Source organism: Nerophis ophidion, linkage group LG10, assembly GCF_033978795.1.
Source record: "Nerophis ophidion isolate RoL-2023_Sa linkage group LG10, RoL_Noph_v1.0, whole genome shotgun sequence".
In the NCBI taxonomy this organism is placed as follows: Eukaryota; Metazoa; Chordata; class Actinopteri; order Syngnathiformes; family Syngnathidae; genus Nerophis; species Nerophis ophidion.
In genome coordinates this window covers 59242671-59264876 of record NC_084620.1, presented here as the reverse complement: position 1 = coordinate 59264876, position 22206 = coordinate 59242671, and the positions used below count along the sequence as shown (strand labels likewise).

The 22206-nt window shown below is 40.6% G+C and overlaps 2 protein-coding genes across 11 annotated transcripts in view; both read right to left on the bottom strand.

Moving 5' to 3' along the window:
* The window catches only part of nrcama (neuronal cell adhesion molecule a), a 144228-nt gene extending 143430 nt beyond the window's left edge, over positions 1-798 (bottom strand). For both annotated transcript variants that reach the window (XM_061914272.1, XM_061914273.1), the window contains exon 1: positions 632-798. The gene's annotated coding sequence lies outside the window, so the exon portion shown is untranslated. The remainder of the gene's footprint in view (positions 1-631) is intronic.
* A 10970-nt stretch (positions 799-11768) lies between these two features.
* Positions 11769-22206, bottom strand: part of pnpla8 (patatin-like phospholipase domain containing 8) — a 30490-nt gene continuing 20052 nt past the window's right edge. For all 9 annotated transcript variants that reach the window (XM_061914267.1, XM_061914262.1, XM_061914261.1 and 6 more), the window contains 2 exons: positions 16979-17174; positions 11769-13924 (listed from right to left, as the gene is read on the bottom strand). In XM_061914267.1, the coding sequence (XP_061770251.1) occupies positions 13650-13924; positions 16979-17174 (471 nt within the window). In that variant the 3' untranslated portion in view covers positions 11769-13649. The remainder of the gene's footprint in view (positions 13925-16978; positions 17175-22206) is intronic.

Below are 22206 nucleotides of genomic sequence, written 5' to 3'. Positions count from 1 at the left end.
CAAGTGTCAAGGGCACCAAAGCAGTGTACACGGGTGATTTTTTTATATTGTTCTGTTACATGGGTCCGATAAAAACATGGGTTCCAACTTTTTGCTAGAAATGATAAAAAAGTAAAAAATTTTCCCCCGAATGAATTAATTTTAATATTGTTTCAAAATTATTTTAGAATAGATTTTACTGACTTTTTTTAATTATTAAATCCAAATGTTAATAGGATCAACCACAAAGCCAGCTGCCGACTTTCCCCATATGGGGATGATCCAGCAATGAGATAAAGACCCATGTGTCAGAGTGTGTGCCTCCTTCTGCGTGTGTAATGACACGGAGAAACGGGGCCTGGAGGATGGATGCACCGGCCGGCAGCAACAATGAAGCAAAGCTCCTCTGCTCCTACACTAGCGCGTCTTTCTGCAGGGAGAAGCCATGCGATGCTTCTTTTTTTTTTTTTTTTTTTATCCCTGGATGGACGCTCCTGCCTGAGATGCTCACCAGAATGCAGATTGATCAAATAATCAATAAATAAAACCATGTTGCAGCAGGGAGTCAAATCACTGTGTTATGCACTGCACCATTATTCTCAAGCACACCCCCTTCTTCCATCATGAATAAAAGAACCATGTTATTACTCACTAGGTGCTGCACAGCGGCGCTCCTCGTCCTCCCTTCGCCCCGGGATAGGCGCTCGAATGCCGGTGATGACGCCGAAAGAGGGAGCGTGTCCAGCCGCGGCCAGGGTGTCCGTCCCTCTCGGCCTCTGCAGCAGCAAAGTGTGGTCCTCCCGCCTCCTCCTCGCCTCCGCCGATCCTCCACTGCACCCTCCCCGCCTCGCCGGCTCACACAGTCGAAATGGAAAAAAAAAAAAAAAAAAAAAAACATGCAACTGCAGCGACCTCATTAGATTGTGTGGCAGCAGATGGGACTGCACCCACACAAAAAAGCCTAGGTAAGTGATTCATTTTCAGGAAAAAATAACTACAAAAAAAAAAAATATATATATATATACACGTGTATAGATACATATATGTATGTATATAATATATATACATATATATAATGCATATATATATTAATCAATCAATCAATGTTTACTTATAGAACCCTAAATCACTAGTGTCTCAAAGGGCTGCACAAACCACCACGACATCCTCGGTAGGCCCACATAAGGGCAGGGAAAAACTCACACCCAGTTGGACGTCAGTGACAATGATGACTATGAGAACCTTGGAGAGGACCACATAATAGACTCCCTTTTTAGACCAGTTGATCTGCCGTTTCTTTTCTTTTTCTTCTATGTCCCACTCTCCCTTGTGGAGGGGGTCCGGTCCGATCCGGTGGCCATGTACTGCTTGCCTGTGTATCGGCTGGGGACATCTCTGCGCTGCTGATCCGCCTCCGCTTGGGATGGTTTCCTGCTGGCTCCGCTGTGAACGGGACTCTCGCTGCTGTGTTGGATCCGCTTTGGACTGGACTCTCGCGACTGTGTTGGATCCATTATGGATTGAACTTTCACAGTATCATGTTAGACCCGCTCGACATCCATTGCTTTCCTCCTCTCCAAGGTTCTCATAGTCATCATTGTCACCAACGTCCCACTGGGTCATTATTGTCACTGATGTCCCACTGGGTGTGAGTTTTCCTTGCCCTTATGTGGGCCTACCGAGGATGTCGTAGTGGTTTGTGCAGCCCTTTGAGACACTAGTGATTTAGGGCTATATAAGTAAACATTGATTGATTGATATGTGGGCAACCCCATATATGTATAATGTATGTATCAATCAATCAATCAATGTTTACTTATATAGCCCTAAATAACTAGTGTCTCAAAGGGCTGCACAAACCACTACGACATCCTCGGTAGGCCCACATAAGGGCAAGGAAAACTCACACCCAGTGGGACGTCGGTGACAATGATGACTATGAGAACCTTGGAGAGGAGGAAAGCAATGGATGTCGAGCGGGTCTAACATGATACTGTGAAAGTTCAATCCATATTGGATCCAACGCAGTCGCGAGAGTCCAGTCCAAAGCGGATCCGACACAGCAGCGAGAGTCCCGTTCACAGCGGAGCCAGCAGGAAACCATCCCAAGCGGAGGCGGATCAGCAGTGCAGCGATGTCCCCAGCCGATACACAGGCGAGCGGTACATGGCCACCGGATGGGACCGGACCCCCTCCACAAGGGAGAGTGGGACATAGGAGAGAAAGAAAAGAAACGGCAGATCAACTGGTCTAAAAAGGGAGTCTATTTAAAGGCTAGAGTATACAAATGAGTTTTAAGATGAGACTTAAATGCTTCTACTGAGGTGGCATCTCGAACTGTTACCGGGAGGGCATTCCAGAGTACTGGAGCCCGAAATGAAAACGCTCTATAGCCCGCAGACTTTTTTTGGGCTCTGGGAATCACTAATAAGCCGGAGTCCTTTGAAGGCAGATTTCTTGCCGGGACATATGGTACAATACAATCGGCAAGATAGGATGGAGTTAGACCGTGTAGTATTTTATACGTAAGTAGTAAAACCTTAAAGTAAGTGCACAGGAAGCCAGTGCAGATGAGCCAGTATAGGTATATATGTATGTATATATGTATATAAAGGTATATACAGTATAGGTATATATCTATATAAAGGTATATACAGTATAGGCATATATCTATATAAAGGTATATACAGTATAGGTATATATGTATGTATATATGTATATAAAGGTATATACAGTATAGGCGTAATATGATCAAACTTTCTTGTTCTTGTCAAAAGTCTAGCAGCCGCATTTTGTACCAACTGTAATCTTTTAATGCTAGACATGGGGAGACCCGAAAATAATACGATATGTATATACATATATATATATATGTATATACATATACACATATATAAATATACATATGTACACACACACATATTTACACATATATATACATACATATATATATATATATACATACATACATATACATATATATATACCTATAAATATATATATATATATATATATATATACACACACACACATTTATATCTATTTTATTCCTTTCATGAAAATGCATATGTACAAGCAACGTACAATTAACACTTTCATTGTTTTTGTTTTTTTGTTTCTAACACATTTCCATGATCAGAAAGGAGCAGATGGAAGAATAATATTCTTATATTTACCTGCCCCCTTTTTAACACAAATTATTTTTAGATGACTTTATAACTGTTCCCTCCACCAACACCCGAACTCCAACATACTTTTTCATTTTCCTTTAAGTATTTTCACAATGACACGTCCAATCTAAATCAAAATTCAGTTTGATATAAATCCAGTTTTCTCTTTTTATAACTCTTTTTAAATACACAGATATTCTTACAGCTTTTTAAGTCTTTGTTTAGAGAATTCTATATGTATATATTTATTTATTTTTTTTAACATTTTGGGGGTGGGGGCAACACGGTGGCAGAGGGGTTAGTGCGTCTGCCTCACAATACGAAGGCCCTGAGTAGTCAGGGTTCAATCCCGGGCTCGGGATCTTTCTGTGTGGAGTTTGCATGTTCTCCCCGTGACTGCGTGGGTTCCCTCCGGGTACTCCGGCTTCCTCCCACTTCCAAAGACATGCACCTGGGGATAGGCCCCTCCCACTTCCAAAGACATGCACCTGGGGATAGGCCCCTCCCACTTCCAAAGACATGCACCTGGGGATAGGTTGATTGGCAACACTAAATAGTCCCTAGTGTGTGAATGTGAGTGTGAATGTTGTCTGTGTTGGCCCTGTGATAAGGTGGTGACTTGTCCAGGTTGTACCCTGCCTTCCGCCCGATTGTAGCTGAGATAGGCTCAAGCGCCCCCCGCGACCCAAAAGAGAATAAGCGGTACAAAATGGATGGATGGATTGATGGATTTTAGGCGGGTTGGGGAACAAAGTGGCCTAGTGGTTAGAGTGTCCGCCCTGAGATCGGTAGGTTGTGAGTTCCAAAAACTATAAAAATGGGACCCATTACCTCCCTGCTGGGCACTCAGCATCAAAGGTTGGAATTGGGGATTATATCACCAAAATGTATTCCCGGGCGTGGCCACCGCTGCTGCTCACTGATCCCCTCACCTCCCAGGTGGGGTGATAAAGGATGATGGGTCAAATGAAGAGAATAATTTCGCCCCACCTAGTGTGTGTGTGACAATCATTGGTACTTGAACTTTCTCTTTAAAATGTGTATGGGGTGAGAGACTTCCTCAGCACCTCAATATAGATTTGCACAGAGACGTGTCTGCAGACAGTGATGCAAGGCTACTGGGCAAATATCAAGCTGAAGGTTGTGTTCTTGATTGTCTGCAGGTGTGTCCTTACAAGAAGTGACTGGTCGAAATATGTTGAGAAACACCCCCATGAACTGTGCAACTCCTGAGACTCTTTTCAACACAACCCTCAGCTCAAATCATTTACATGATGGCCAACTAAACCAGGGGAGTCCAAAAGTTCAGCCAATTCAGCTATTTTTTGTGTGAAAAACAGTCAATAGTAGAATATAAAAGCAAACTGATGTAATGATATGAGAATATGTTGCAATATTGACACTAATAACACAAAACTGCCATGAAGGCAGTTTGTTACGTTAAAATTGCTAAAAAAAAACACCACAAAAACAAACTTGCGATCAACAAATAGATCTTAAATAGATCTACAAATTTAAGTGCTGAAAGTAAAATATATATGTAAATATCATGTACAGTATAAAACAAAAGTTTGGACACACCTCATTCAATGCGTTTTCTTTATTTACATTGTAGATTGTCACTGAAGGCATCGAAACTATGAATGAACAAATGTGGAGTTATGTACTTAACAAAAAGGTGAAATAACAGAAAATATGTTTTATACTTGTCCAGGGTGTACCCCGCCTTCCGCCCGATTGTAGCTGAGATAGGCGCCAGCGCCCCCCGCGACCCCGAAAGGGAATAAGCGGCAGGAAATGGATGGATGGATGGATTCTTCTTTCTTCGAAATAGCCACCTTTTGCTTTGATTAGTGCTTTGCGCACTCTTGGCATTCTCTCAATGAGCTTCAAGCACACCTTTTAAGTTAAAACCATTTGCGACGGCAAATACATCAAGGCCGCGGAACAGAGACACACTATGGGCTTAAACACACACTTACACACAAAAAAATATACGCCACACATACACCCCCGTCCCCCAATCCAACGCCCTCGACGCAAATCCCGTAGGGGTGATGAATGGATGGTCAGCGCCTGAGAGCTGCGACCTACCACCATGACCTTGAACTACCTTCCCTCTGTTGCTAGATATCTGGAGATGTATGTTGTAATATGTATATGTGCTTTGCTATGGAGGTTTTTTCCCACTCCAGACTGGGCCCCCTTAGGAGCCCAGTGTGGATTGTATTTTTTTTTACTCATCCTTCCCCAGCGTTGAACTTTTTCCCATCTTTTACGGGGCGCCTTATGGCGACCCATCAACGTTCTTGTTCTGTAACCCTAGTTTGTTTGTCTAATCTTGAACAGGTTTGTGCTGAAAACAAAGTTTCGTTGTACTTGTGCAATGACAATAAAGACCTACCTACCTACCTACATACATCTTCAAGCTCATCAAGAGAATGTCAAGAGTGTGCAAAGCTAAGGGTGGCTATTTTGAAGAAACTAGAATATAAAACATGTTTTCAGTTATGTCACCTTTTTTTAAGTACATACAGTAACTCCACGTGTTCATTCATAGTTTGGCTGTACTTATATATATATATATATATACAGTATATATACATACATACATACATACATATATATACATACATACACATACATACATACATACATATATATGTATATATATATATATATATATACATATATACACACATACATATATACATACAAACCCCGTTTCCATATGAGTTGTTTTTTTTAAAACTTCCATTGTTAAAAAAATAACAATAATGAACCCAAAAGCAATGTTGTTATAAATATGTTTTATATTAAGAGCTCCAATTACTCAACACATAATCCACTTTGATATTTTTTTGGGGGGTGGGAGGGAAATATTGCATAGGTTGTGTTTTTCCTATAGAGCAGGGGTCGGGAACCTTTTTGGCTGAGAGAGCCATGAAAGCCAAATATTTCAAAATGTATTTCCGTGAGAGCCATATAATATTTTTTAACACTGAATACGACTAAATGTGTGCATTTTTAAGTAAGACCAACATTTTTAGAGTATAGTAAGTTTCTTATTCTTTTTAATAAAATTGTTATTCTAAAAGCTAACCAATAAGTATAATACTTCTTACCATTAATGCGACATCTTGAACAGGTGCGATAGAAAACGGAGGGTTGGATTAAAATGCATGAGAATGTTTTATAAATTGAAGGTTATTTTTAACACTGTGATTACCAGCGGAATTATTAATTACTTATCGTGTTAAGCAATGTCAGCTAAAATTTATCTGAGAGCCAGATGCAGTCATCAAAAGAGCCACATCTGGCTATAGAGCCATAGGTTCCCTACCCCCTGCTATAGAGGGTTATAACAAAAAAGGGCGTAAAACCAAAATTAAATATTATGTCAACGGATAAATCTATTGAAAGCATTGAAAGTTAAACATACATGTAATACATGACACATTTTAAACACTTTAATGATTGAGGCCCTTTTGGTTCCCCAGGGCCTAAAATTCACCAAAAGTCCTAATGGTTAAAAAATATATTGTATTGGTTTCTAACATGAAAAACATCAAAATGTTTTAATATTTGAGTGGAAAAAGTTTGGACACCCCTGAACTAAACACGTTTGACTTCCTGCACTCTGCAGATTAGTGCTGTGTACTTAAACACCAGCCAGGAAGTATTTTACTGTTTTAGCTTTGACAATGCCCAGACACTGAATTACTTTTGTTTACGCTTTAGACTTTTAGAAAAAACTCATGATACAAAAAGTGCGTCTCCTCCAGGCATGGTTTTTTTAATGACAGATGGGATGCACGCATCTATTCCAGCTTCTGTCCCCTGAGGGGGGACTTATTAGTTAGGTTTGCATGCATCGCTGCAGCAGAAAACCAGTGGTTCTCAACATTTTTTCAGTGAACATTTTTTTAATTCAAGTACCCCTTAATCAGAGCAAAGCATTTTTGGTTGAAAAAAAAGATATAAAGAAGTAAAATACAGCACTATGTCATCAATTTCTGATTTATTAAATTGTATAACAGAGCAAAATACTGCTCATTTGTAGTGGTCTTTCTTGAACTATTTGGAAAAAAAAGATTTAAAAATGACTAAAAACTTGTTGAAGAATAAACAAGTGATTCAATTATAAATTAAAGCTGCAAGCAGCGTTGGTTGGGTCCGCCTTTGGCTGCTGCCCCCGAGACCCACGGCCGGATAAGCGTTAGAAGACGCCTTGGAGCCACTATTTTGAGAATCTAATGCATTGTGAAAGTAATGCAGTTGTTGTATTGAAGTGAAAATATCAAACTTCCTGTTGATTTTTGCTAAAGTATGTTAATTGTTAAAATGTAGGTCTTGGTGAGACCTACATAGTGTTTTTTGTGTAATGTCTCTCTGACATTCCTACCGGAAGTTACAAGCAGTTTTGTCTGTGTTTTCTTCCTAGGAGCAGTTTGTCCGTGTTGTATTCCTAGGGGGCGGTAGAGCGCAATTTGGATTTTTGAGGTTAGGTTTTTTCATCAGATCGCAATTTTTGCCAGACCTGATGTGTGTGTCAAGTTTGGTGAGTTTAGAAGCATTTTAAGGGGGTCAAATAACAGCTCAAAGAGGCAAAAATGACATTTTTTAGGAGACTTTGCACAGGGGTTCTTTGAAGGTGCGTAAAATCAAAACCTGACAACTTATCAAAACTCTGTTCTATACTTTTAATCAGAAGGGTTCAATCTCTCTCCTGTGCGAGTTTGAAGCCAAAACAACAAACGCACTCAGAGGAGATAATGTTTGAAGAAAGGTGACCGGTTTTTACAAAACTTTTGTTTTGAAGGGGGGATTGCAAACTTCCTGTTGATTTTTGTTGGGGGTTGTCAATCTATGAAATGTAGGTCTTAGCGAGACCTACATAGAGGTTTTTGTTTCATGTCCCTCCGGCATTCTTACCGGAAGTTACAAGCAGTTTTGTCTGTGTTTTCTTCCTAGGAGCAGTTTTTTCAGTGTTTTATTCAAAAATAGCGCTAGAGCGCAATTTTGAGTTTTGGGGTTTGGTTTTTTCATTAGATTGCAATATTCGCCAGTCCTTATGTGTGCGCCAAGTTTGGTGACTTTTGAAGCATTTTAAAGGGGTCAAATGCCAAGTTTGGTGACTTTTGAAGCATTTTAAAGGGGTCAAATTACAGCGCAAAGACGCAAAAATTGCATTTTTTGCAAAAGTTTTATTTTGAAGGGGTTTTTGCCAATTTCCTGTAAATTTTTGCTGAAAGAAGTGTGTATGAAAATTGGGTCTAAGTCGGACCTACATAGGAGTTTTTGTTTCCTGTCGCTATGACATTCCTAACAGAAGTTACATGCAGTATTGTCTGTAATTTTTTCCTAGGGGGCGCTAGAGCGCAATTTTCATTTTGGGGGATTGGTTGCTTAATATGTTGGGAAGGTTTGCTATACCGACGTGTGTGTCAAATTTGGTGAGTTTTGAAGCATGTTAAGGGGGTCAAATTACAGCGCGTAGGTGCGGAATAATAATAAAACCGCAGTTTCAATAGGGTCTTTGCCTGCCATGGGCAGGGCGGACCCTAATAAAGATTTCTACACATAGAAGTAATCATCAACTTAAAGTGCCCTCTTTGGGGATTGTAATAGAGATCCATCAACTTTATTCTAAACATTTCTTCACAAAAAAATAAATCTTTAAAATCAATATTTATGGAACATGTCCACAAAAAAAATCTATCTGTCAACACTATTACATTGTTGCATTTCTTTTTACAGTTTATGAACTCACATTTATATTTTGTTGAAGTATTATTCAATATATATATTTAAAAAGGATTTTTGAATTGTTGCTATTTTTAGAATATTTCCCAAAAAATCTCACGTACCCCTTGGCATACCTTCAAGTACCCTCTTTTGAGGACCACTGCTCTACGCTATCTTATTTAATGTCACTTTGTGCTCCTCTCACGCAGCTGAATATGTTGAGTATTCTCTCCAAGTGGGGGGGGACACATGCATTGATAAAATTGCAGTTGCTAGGGAACGCCATAAGACAACCGTGCCCTGCTTTTTCCTTCCCAGCAAAAAGGTGTGGGAGGGAAACAGACAGTTTCTTCCCCTTCCACACTCACACACAAAACTAGGAATGCACGGAATACTTGCACGTTCAACTTTGTCACACCTAGTCATGTAAACACAGACCGGCTAGTATTCACCTGGTTTGTCTGCCTGCCAGCTGCGAAGACACTCAGGACCTCATGTTTGGCACTTTTGCCTGCAAAAGAACATTGAGCTTCAAGTAACACGTCAGTTGGAATGGTGTTTGATTCATTAATCAAGCTCAAAAGCGCATTCCGTCTCAACAGGTGCATTATTTCCTCCTCTTTAAGATGTAAAGTGTAGCTGACATTATGATGTGCAGTGAGGTTTTCAAATGACCGTAACCCTTGAACTATACAAAGTATTTCAATGGTTGGAATCTGCGCTTTTGCATGATATACTAGTTACTATGGTGTTCTAATTAGTTACTATGTGAGTCACAGCAGCTCAGATAAGGCACCAAGCAGTGTGGGTGGGGAGCGTTTCCACAGAGTGTTTCCAGAGCAGGCCTGAAATGTGGGTGTCAGGGACAGACGCGGAAGGAGATATTTAAAACAAAGTTCTAGAGTTTAGTGATGTATCAGATATATCAGATTGTAGGTGAGTATTTTTTTCCACCCTTCACATTCATATTTCGTTGTGTTTGTTGCATTTTTTTTGCATTTTGCTTGATTGTAAAATATGTCGATTGAGACTGGGTGTGACATACATTTTAAATGATAAATGGGTTGTACTTTCAAGGTACTCAAAGCGCTTTGACAATATTCAGTGTTTTATCGCTCATAGTTAATATTCTAAATTACTGATTCTTTTTTTTCCATATACATTCTGGGTGTCTCGTTCAGTAAGAAAAATTTCAAATTCCATTCTGTTTTTCAAGGCGGTCTGTCATGTTTTTAGCAATTATCCATCTCCATCCATCCATCTTCTTCCGCTTATCCGAGGTCGGGTCGCGGGGGCAACAGCCTAAGCAGGGAAACCCAGACTTCCCTCTCCCCAGCCACTTCGTCTAGCTCTTCCCGGGGGATCCCGAGGCGTTCCCAGGCCAGCCGGAAGACATAGTCTTCCCAACGTGTCCTGGGTCTTCCCCGTGGCCTCATCCGGTTGGACGTGCCCTAAACACCTCCCTAGGGAGGCGTTCGGGTGGCATCCTGACCAGATGCCCGAACCACCTCATCTTGCTCCACTCGATGTGAAGGAGCAGCGGCTTTACTTTGAGTTCCTCCCGGATGGCAGAGCTTCTCACCCTATCTCTAAGGGAGAGGAAACTCATTTGGGCCGCTTGTACCCGTGATCTTATCCTTTCGGTCATGACCCAAAGCTCATGATCATAGGTGAGGATGGGAACGTAGATCGACCGGTAAATTGAGAGCTTTGCCTTCCGGCTCAGCTCCTTCTTCACCACAACAGATCGGTACAACGTCCGCATTACTGAAGACGCCGCACCGATCCGCCTGTCGATCTCACCATCCACTCTTCCCTCACTCGTGAACAAGACTCCTAGGTACTTGAACTCCTCCACTTGGGGCAGGGTCTCCTCCCCAACCCGGAGATGGCACTCCACCCTTTTAGCAATTAGTCAGACATTATTGTGAGGTTTTGTATTAGTGTTCCTAAAAATAGAAATACTCCCAATATGTGTATATGTATGTATATATGTGTGTATTTGTATGTATGTTTGTATATATGTATATATATATGTGTGTGTATATATATATGTATCTGTTTATATTTATCTTATTTTATTTATGTTTATTATTATTAGTAATGTATTATTTTATTTATGTTTATTATTATTATTAATGTATATATTTTTTGTTTATTCAATTGATGTATTTGTACATACTATGTTTTTTTGTTTTGTTTTTTGTTTTCTTAGTTTCTTAGAGGAGGGTATGATGGGGATATACAAAAAATACTCCTGATATTTACTGTAGGACAGACAACAGCTACAGTATATGAAGTATGTGAATATGATGTAATGGATAGAAATGTCTGATGCTGGATGGCAAGAAAAAAAAAAAAAAAGATATACAGGACCCCAGACACATTTTTTCTCTAAATCTGGCCCCTACGAGTCAAAATAATTGCCCAGGCCTGGTCTATTAGGTTAAATGTGAAGGGCAATATGCCACCATATTTCTTTTAAGTACCCTATATAAAAAAATGACAGTAGTACCATTATTCAATTTACAGTAAAGCACAATGACAATTTTAAGCTCAGTTGCCAGAATTTTTACGATAAAACCAACAGTTTTTCAATCTACATTAATTCAGTTTAAACACAAAATATGGTAAAATTCTGGTGACTAAGCGGCTAATTTTTTACAGTAAAACAGATTTGCAGTGCAGGACTCCACGTGGTGCATTGTTGACACGGCCATGAATGCCAAGGAATTTCAGTCCAGGATCAAAAACAATAAAAGCGGAACATTTAGTGTGCATGAAGGCGCACACAATGAACCTTCAGGTGACACTTTGCAAATCCTCTGTTGACAATACTTTTGAAGTTGGAAAATTCAAACAAAGAGTAGAAAGATGGCAAACATTTGACATTTATTTGCAGGAATTGACAGTGACGAAGGAGCCAGTGTTGCCAAATTGTGAAAAGATGAAGAATTCTGCGCATGGCTGTACAAAGTTCAACTGCCATCTAAAGAAGATATTTACTTCAGGGTGAGATTAAAACAAGGCAGTGTTTTTAATGTTCGTCAGCTTCTTTGTGGACTGGATGTATAGTTGGACATATTTGCTGTAGATGAGGCAGGTATACTCCTCCTGTTTTAATGAGTTTATTTTGTAAAGCCACCAAACAGAAGAGCACAAGGCTTCAGAAGAAAAAGGGAAAGAAAGAACAGATTCTCTGGGAATGGAGAATAATTCTAATGTTTTCCAGCACTATGTATCAATTAGATTTGTGGTAATTAGTGTAGGGCTGCTAATGGATAACATTGTATAGCTTTTTAATAGCTGATAATACCGTATTGACCCCAATACTGTTCTACATGGTAGTGTGCTGGGTGGGCAGTACATCTAAAAAGGAAAGCTCCAGACTTGAGAAACTGATCAGGCGGGCCGGTTCTACAATGGGAATGAAACAGGACTCACTGGTGACGGTGGCAGAGAAGAGGACTGTTGACAAACTAGTGAGCATCCTGGATGATGCCAGTCACCCTCTGCATAGCGTTATCAGTAGCCAGAGGAGCCTGTTCAGCGCTAGACTGCTTCATCCCAAGTGCAGGACTAATAGACTCAAAAACTCCTTTGTCCCACACGCCATTAGACTGTACAACTCCTCTCTGGGGCGGGGGGCAGGGGGTACTAGGATGACAGGGGATGCAAAACAATAACAGTGCAATACATTTTCATAACATGGTCACTACTGCCTACTTTGTCTTGTTATATTCTTATTTTACTGTTATATTTGTATTCCCATTGTTGCTTTTTATTTTGTATTATTATTGTAATATTTCTCAATTTTGTTTCCATTTAAACCCCCATTATTTACTTTTTACTTTTTTTAAATTGATCTCAACTCTGTACACTGCTGCTGGAATTTTCTTCAGGAATCAATAAAGTACTATCTATCTATCTGTATAGCACTTCTCCCCCCCTATATAAGTACTGTCTTATACATCAGGCGAGTTTGAGCTTATCTTCTGGTCACTCACGCACACCAGTGACGGTGAGAGATAGTGACAAAATCCTATATTTTTTTTACAATTTAAAACTGCAATTGATAAGTTATCCGTTTGTTCATCCATTTTCTATACCACTTTTCTTCATTAGGGTCTAAGATAATTTGGAGTCAACATTTAGCCTTACATTTTGGGTTATGTGGAAGGGAAATAAAAACACAAGTACAGAGAGAACAAGCAATCAACACTCGAGTGGGAGGCTAACATGCTAACCACTAAGCCATCTTGAAGCACCTATCATCTATTATGTCACTCATATTGAAAACAACATTTGTAAAAACGGAGCTTGAAGAAGAGTGGTTGTCTTATATTCAGGGTCAATCTAAAGATGCATAAGAAGATGAAGAGTCTTGCATGTCCTTTTTGCATTTTCAACTTACTGCTATGGTAAAAAAGTCTACTCCTTTGATTTAAATAAAAAAACAACAAATCAAATAATATACTGTACAGTTTTGTAATAAAAGGTTAAGAATCAACATTTTTCAAAGTGCATGAGTTTGTTTTTCCAGTGCAATGTTTTAAAACAGGCAACTGTGTTGACATCCTTACAAGTACTGTGCAATATTGTAAATTAGCATCAGTTTTCACAAAAACATGATCAAAATACTAATTAGAGTCTTTTTGAAGTTGATCAGTATTTAAACATCAGACGTTGCATTCCTACATGCCAACTAAATGCCTAAATGTGGCCCCAGGTAATCTTACCTTACTGGGTTACCTACAGTTTAGAGGAAAAGAGGGGCCCCTCGTACATGTCGGCCTTGAGCTTGGCCCACTCGGCCAGTTTCTGTATGCCGCCCTTCTCCTGAGCCAGCACGCCGGCCGCCTTCCGCAGCTTGGCGTCGTTGCGCTCCAGGTAGCGTTCGCCCTCGCCCATGAGGAAGTTCAGCTTGTCCACTCGGTTCTCGTTCAGCGGCACGTCCTCGCTCATGTATGGGTTGAAGCGGAAGTAGGTGTCAGGCGGAAGGAGGGCGTCCAGCATGGTGTGAACCTCTGCAACAAACACCGTGTCCTGAAATGAGGGGCGTCCAAACTTTTTCCACGGAGGGATGCATCCAGAAATATCCTGGGATTCTGACATTTTGTAGAGTAAAGATGCTAACTAAACACAATCCGACATAGGTCATTACATGCTTTGTGTTATAAGTGACAACACCAAAGTTAGGGTAATAGCTACAGTTAGCCTTTAAGGGTAACTGGACTTTTTTAAAAAAAATTTTATTGTGCCTATCATTCACAATCCTTATGTATGACAAGAAGATTTATACGTTTCTTTGTTTTAGGCACTCTAAGTCGTAAAATACAGCAAGAACGAGGTGGGTAACAACACAGTTAAAGGGGTCCATTGCGCCCATAAAGCCCTCTAAAAAAAAATCCCAAAACTGCCAACAGTACTCAATTTTACGTTTTGTAACCTGAATATTAACCAAAAATTTGCAATATTGTTAAGAGTTTATGCAGACAAATTACTTCTATTGGTGCCGTGATTACAGAGACCTTACTAGCTTATGCAGCTATATTGACATACCGTATTTCCTTGAATTGCCGCCGGGTATAAAGTATGCACCTGCCTAGAATTACTGCCGGGTCAAACTCGTTCCGCAAAATAATTAGCATATGCCTAGAATTTCCGCCGGGTCAAACTCGTCACGTCACGAGTGACACTTCACCTGTCATCATTTTCAAAATGGAGGAGGCTGATTTCAATAATTTGAAAACGCATAAAGGGAAGAAGATTAAGAGCTATTTTAGTAGGATTTAAATTCCAAGCTATTGAATATGCTAAAAAGAACAGTAAGCAGCTATGTTTTATTAATATACCGTAGATGCGTGTGTCAAATATGAGTCATTAAATGACTCCCGCTTACTGGTGGTAGAGGGCGCTAGTGATCCTTCTTGCGACTACTCGGCTGCAGAAGAAGTGACAACAAGCGGCAAGAGTTTATTTTTTCCTCTCGCTTGCACTTTTAACACGGAGGATTACATATCTAAAATAAAACCGTTTTCGAAACTGGACTTTCAATCAAAGCAGGAGGTAATAAAGGAAGATATCCATCGAGACAGAGAGACTTTTAAAACTGAAGAAAGATAAGGAAGACTTCTATAAACAAGTTATCTATGCTTTTGATCAGAAGGAGCTGCGCATGGACTTCATTTATAAGTAAAGGTAAGACCATAATAAAGTTTTTTTGATTAAATGTGTTTTTCATGATGGTATTCTTATATCACACTCAAATTTATAAGTTCACGCCTAAATTTACCGCATGCCTTTGGTAAGCGCCGGAGTAAGAAGAGGTTTTAAATTAATTAGCGCTCCGGCAGCAAGTCAAGGAAATACAGTATTGAGTCAGTGAGCAGCTGCATGGCCTCTGAGCTGGTGAAAGTTAATTCTAAATTATGAATAATGCCACTCACCTGGATAGTAGAAGGATGTGGCAATAAATCGAGTGGATCGTCAACTTTGACCAGGAAATAGCGCGTAAGACACAGAAAGACGCTCATTTACGGCCTTTTTTTAAGCCCTAGTTAGGTTTATGATTAATTCTTCATCTAAATGGGCAGAAGTGAACGTCCCATCAGTCGGCATCCTAGTTTAAAGTTAAAGTACCAATTATTATCACACACACTAGGTGTGGCAAAATTATTCCCTGCATTTGACCCATCACCCTGATCACCCCCTGAGAGGTGAGGGGAGCAGTGGGCAGCAGCGGTGGCCGTGCCTGGGAATCATTTTTGGTGATTTAACCCCCAATTCCAACCCTTGCTGCTGAGTGCCAAGCAGGGAGGTAATGAGTCCCATTTTTATAGTCTTTGGTATGACTCGGCCGGGGTATGAACTCACAACCTACCCATCTCAGGGTGGACACTCTAACCACCAGTTTTAGAGCAGACATTGTACTGTAAGTGATATTTTAATTATGTTTGTAGTTCTTGTTTAGCACTTAGCAATATTGCTCCATGATGCTTGGTGTTTCACTAAAGCTTGATCTGTTTTGCACACATCTTCCAAAACGTGTGGCTCATCCTCCTTATATTCAGGCTAAAAAGTATAATGTTCTGGATCACAATTTGTCTCAAAGTATACTTTGTTGAACATTGTGATGCGTATGGGAAATAAATACGCCGCTGTATGCTTACCTACTCAATAGCCTAGTGGTTAGAGTGTACGCCCTGAGATCGATAGGTTGTGAGTTCAAACCCCGGCCGAGTCATACCAAAGACTATAAAAACGGGACACATTACCTCCCAGCTTGACACTCAACTTTCAGGGTTTGGAACTGGGAGTTGAATGACCAACAACTATTCCCGGGCACAGCAACCACTGCTGCTCACCGCTCCCCTCACCTCCCAGGGGGTGAGCAAGGGTGATGGGTCAAATGCAGAGAATAATTTCGCCACACCTTCTGTGTGTGTGACAATCATTGGTACTTTAACTTTAACTTTAAAATGAGCAAAATACGTAAATATGATGAAAATGCCTATTACTACAATACATATGCAGCCTGTATGTAAAACATTGACGGCCGTTTTTGGATGTTCATAGAGCGCCTTATGTGCGGAATAGAGCGACTCTCGTTACCTCCACTGTTAGCTGACTTTTTCTAACATTTATTTACAAGTTAGAATGCATACCAAATAAAACATGTATGTGCTTATCACACAAACATTGGGAATGATAGTGCAGTTCACCTTTAATACCACTTAATTAGAGTACTTATGACACCGGGGACGGCGTGGCGAAGTTGGGAGAGTGGTCGTGCCAGCAACCTGAGGGTTACTGGTTCAATCCCCACTTTCTACCATCCTAGTCACGTCCGTTGTGTCCTTGAGCAAGACACTTCAGCCTTGCTCCTGATGGGACCTGGTTAGCGCCTTGCAGGGCAGCTCCCGCCATCAGTGTGTGAATGGGTTAATGTGGAAATAGTGTTAAAGCGCTTTGAGTTCCTTAAAAAAAGGTGGAAAACTGCTTTACAAGTACAACCCATTTACCATTTACCCCTGCATTCGATATTTGACTATGCAAAACAGCCATTTGCTTAATCATACCTTCAGTATCTGTTGCACTGCTGATGACGTTGGTGAGTTTGGTTTTGAGGCTGGTGTAGGCGGTTCCGTTCTTCCCCACCGTTTCGTGGCGCCCAGTGCCCAGAGAGAGCACGCACTGGAGCGGCGTGTTCGGCCATAGGCACTTGCACTCGTGGATGGCCAACGCTGTGGGATTGTTTATCAGGAGACCCCCATCCTAGAAGAGGACCCAAACAGAGTTAGTGCTCTTACTACAGCTAGTTGGTACATATAGTCACAAGTGTGCCAAGCAGGGTTAATGGTCATTTCCACATTTCTCTCTTCCTGCTTCTGGCAGACCCCAAGAAAGGTCAAACATGGAAAACAAACAAAAATGTCATTGCGTCACGATTTCACAGCTGAATAATAAGCCAGGAGGAACTGTCTGTGTTTTTGTACAGTATGTCGCGTCACGGCAGAATTCTCGCCGACAAACATCGCTCTTTGTGCGGAAAACTCGAGCAGGAGTGTGAGAGCAGTGGGCGTCGGCGGCGCTGCCTCAAACTGTCAACGAAACGGCTCCGCGTGGAATGTGGCGCGCAGCACAGACAAGTCGTCGTCTTCTTCCCAGCGCCACCGGAGAATGCAGACAGGCATCGGTGTAGAAAAAACAGCAGGGGAGAGAAAGAAAATAAGGACAAGGCTAATTTTGCGTTAAGTAGGTTACCATGCCTTGAGCGTAATTGTTGCTCTTTAAAAAGATGATTTAATTTGGCCTCATTATGATGGAAACAATGGCTTCGATCTTGCGATATATAGACCAAAAGCAATCAATCGATATTTAATAATATACAATAGGGATGCACCGAAATGAAAATTTGTGGCCGAAGCCGAAGCCGAATAAAATTTAAACGCTTGGCCGAAGGCCGAATACAGTTTTTCACAATTTTTTTTATATTGCATAAATAGCCTAGAATAAATATTTAGACATGTTTTTCAAATAAAATATTTTTTTATGGAATATTGACATTTTTTTAATATTCCAGTAGCCTTTGCTTTTCAAAAAAAGCACAAAGTTTTTCATTTATATTAGGCCTTCAAACAAAACATGCATTCCAAAAAAAATAAAATGCATTAAAGTGGATAAACCCACAACAAATGAATTATTGTCCTTTTGGCAAAAGTATGCTTAGCCACAGTAGATATGCTAATAATGTAAACAGAAGGCTCAAGTAAATCTCAATTAAGTGTGTGCTTGTAACCTCTTACACTTATACAGGTAGCCTACACAACAGGCTAGTAATGTAAACAGAAGGCTCAAGTAAATCTCAATTAAGTGTGTGCTTGTAACCTCTTACACTTATACAGGTAGCCTACACAACAGGCTAATAATGTAAACAGAGGCCCCACTAAATCTCAATAAGTGTGTGCTTGTAACCTCATACACTTATACAGGTACACAACATATCCCAACGTCACCGCGTCACTGCACGTTGGTTGATTGCGTCACCGCGTCAAAAAATTGCGTCACACGCCACTATTCGGCCTTGTTTTTAACTCAATCCCCCGAAGGCCGAATGTGGCTTTTTTTGCCATATTCGGCCGAATATATTCGGTTACCGATTAATCGGTGCATCCCTTATATACAATCAATTTATTAGATTTTTCTTTGGGGTTCAAAGACGCCTAAAGAAAAGACGAACTACGTTAACGAGCTTTCTCACTCAAGCCAATGAGGGTAATGGATGGACAAAAAAGCAAAATTCAGCCCAAATTATACCAGCAGCCACCTTGCTGGTGGATTAGCAGTTGTGCTAATCCACCAATTCCCTCTTGTTTAGAAGCTAAATACAATATCAACTCTTATTTGTTCATGCATATAATACATATCAATAAATTGGTTGGTTGCATTGAATGTAATATTTGAATATTGACACATCACATCTGTGCATACATTAGTATAGATTACCCTTAAGAGAGTTACAGATACACTAATCAAGTACATACTGTACTGGTTACACAATAAAATACCCTTTAAAAAGCTGTAATCAACCCCAAACGACAACTTAATGGTTGCCCAAAAGTGATTCAATGTAATATTTTGATATTGACACATTTTATCTGTGCATACATTATTAGATTACCTTTAGGAGAGTTACATACAGTACAGACCAAAAGTTTGCACACACTTTCTCATTTCAATAAGTTTTTTTTAATTTTCATGGCTATTTACATTGTAGATTGTCACTGAAGGCATCAAAACTATGACACCTGTGAAGTGAAAACCATTTCAGGTGACTACCTCTTGAAGCTCATCGAGAGAATGCCAAGAGTGTGCAAAGCAGTAATCAAAGCAAAGGGTGGCTTCCTTAAGTGCATCACTCCACATGTGTTTATTCAGTTTTGATGCCTTCAGTGACAATCTACAATGTAAATAGTCATGAGAACAAAGAAAACACATTGCATAAGAAGGTGTGTTCAAACTTTTGGCCTGTACTGTATGTGATAATAAAGTACATGGTGTACTGGTTACGCATTGAAGTACCATGTAAAAAGCTGTAATCAACCCCGAGCGACAACACGGTGGTTGCCAAAACGTGATTCAAAGTAATATTTTGATATTGACCAATCTCATCTGTGCTTCTCCTAAAGTGAGATTAGTCATTTATGCACAAATGAGATGTGTCAATATCAAAATATTACTTTGAATCCCTTTATGGCAACAAATAATACATTGATTTAATGAATACATCCAAAAACTTTATTAAGTCAATATGGTAAACAAGAAAGAAAAAGATTTTAGAACATCAACATTGAATCAATAAAAGTCCTTTTAAATTTCATCAATACCTTAGAAATGACCAACTCTTTCAATTTTCGGACACAATCAAGTCTTCAATAATTTCTAACATATCCTGCAATAACCACAAATATAAGTGTTTGTCTCACACGTAGTAATCAGTTGTGGACAGAAGAAGCCCCAGCAATGCAGCTTTAACAAGCATGCGTACTCCCAGGACAGAATACATTTTTGGCAGGGACCCCTGTGGAAAAAATGCAATGCCTTCCACACTTGAAAAGTCAGGTTACAAGTAAAAATGTAAGTTACAAGCATCCTTGCCACTAGTTAAAGTTAAAGTACCAATGATTGTCACACACACTCTTGGTGTGGCGAAATTATTCTCTGCATTTGACCCATCACCCTTAATCACATCGTGGGAGGTGAGGGGAGCAGTGAGCAGCAGCAGTGGTGCCGTGCCGGGGAATCATTTTTAGTGATTTAACCCCCAATTCCAACCCTTGATGCTGAGTGCCAAGCAGGGAGGTAATGGGTGCCCTTTTTTATAGTCTTTGGTATGACTCAGCCGGGGTTTGAACTCACAACCTCAGTAGAAGCATTTAAGTCTCACCTTAAAACTCATCTGTATACTCTAGCCTTTAAATAGACCTCCTTTTTAGACCAGTTGATCTGCCGCTTCTTTTCTTTCTCCTGTCCCCCCCTCCCTTGTGGAGGGGGTCCGGTCCGATGACCATGGATGAAGTACTGGCTGTCCAGAGTCGAGACCCAGGATGGACCGCTCGTCGGGACCCAGGATGGACCGCTCGCCTGTATCGGTTGGGGACATCTCTACGCTGCTGATCCGCTTGAGATGGTTTCCTGTGGACGGGACTCTCGCTGCTGTCTTGGATCCGCTTGAACTGAACTCTCGCGGCTGTGTTGGAGCCACTATGGATTGAACTTTCACAGTATCATGTTAGACCCGCTCGACATCCATTGCTTTCGGTCCCCTAGAGGGGGGGGGGGGGTTGCCCACATCTGAGGTCCTCTCCAAGGTTTCTCATAGTCAGCATTTTCACTGGCGTCCCACTGGATGTGAATTCTCCCTGCCCACTGGGTGTGAGTTTTCCTTGCCCTTTTGTGGGTTCTTCCGAGGATGTTGTAGTCGTAATGATTTGTGCAGTCCTTTGAGACATTTGTGATTTGGGGCTATATAAATAAACATTGATTGATTGATTGACAACCTACCGATCTCAGAGCGGACACTCTAACCACTGAGTAGGAAAATGCTACAGTGAACCTTACTGACTAACAATAGCTTGTAGCTAGAGATCAAAATTAATTTTTTATCCAGCCGTGAGCAGGAAGAAAGTGAGTGTAAAGAACCGTACTGCGAAGAAGAAACGGATGATGTTCATTTAATTAAAAAAATTAATTGCTATTGAACTTCAATTACTTTCGTATTTTTGGTAAAAATCTACAGCAAAACAAGAATCGGTTGCAAAATGGAGGGTAAAAACGCATTGTGCCAGTCGCTAATGCACATCAAATCACTTCAACTTCTCTTTGGAGAACAAACTCCAGGCACTCACTGATAGTGAGTTAGTATTGATTTGTATTATGAAGTGTTTTCATTTGATATTTTACTGTCCTTTTGTTTTATACACAGGTACATGACAATAACATTAGATTAAAATTAGGTCAGGAGCATCACTGGAGGCTGCAAAAGGTTGGCAACCACTGTTATAGTCAAGGTTTCTGCAGGTAACAGTATATCTAATTTAATGTTTTTAAATGCAACTTAAAACCATTTTAATGCCCATTTCCTACTGTAGGCTGTTAGTATTTATAGTGAAAAAAAACAGGTGAAGTGAAGTGAATTATATTTATATAGCGCTTTTTCTCTAGTGACTCAAAGCGCTTTACATAGTGAAACCCAATATTTAAGTTACATTTAAACCAGTGTGGGTGGCACTGGGAGCAGGTGGGTAAAGTGCCTTGCCCAAGGACACAACAGCAGTGACTAGAATGGCGGAAGTGGGAATTGAACCTGCAAGCCTCAAGTTGCTGGCACGGTCACTCTACCAACCGAGCTATGTCTATATAGATATAGACCCAGGATGGACCGCTTGCCTGTATCGGTTGGGGACATCTCTACGCTGCTGATCCGCCTCCGCTTGAGATGGTTTCCTGTGGACGGGACTCTCGCTGCTGTCTTGGATCCGCTTGAACCGAACTCTCGCGGCTGTGTTGGAGCCACTATGGATTGAACTTTCACAGTATCATGTTAGACCCGCTCGACATCCATTGCTTTCGGTCCCCTAGAGGGGGGGGGTGGTTGCCCACATCTGAGGTCCTCTCCAAGGTTTCTCATAGTCAGCATTGTCACTGGCGTCCCACTGGATGTGAATTCTCCCTGCCCACTGGGTGTGAGTTTTCCTTGCCCTTTTGTGGGTTCTTCCGAGGATGTTGCAGTCGTAATGATTTGTGC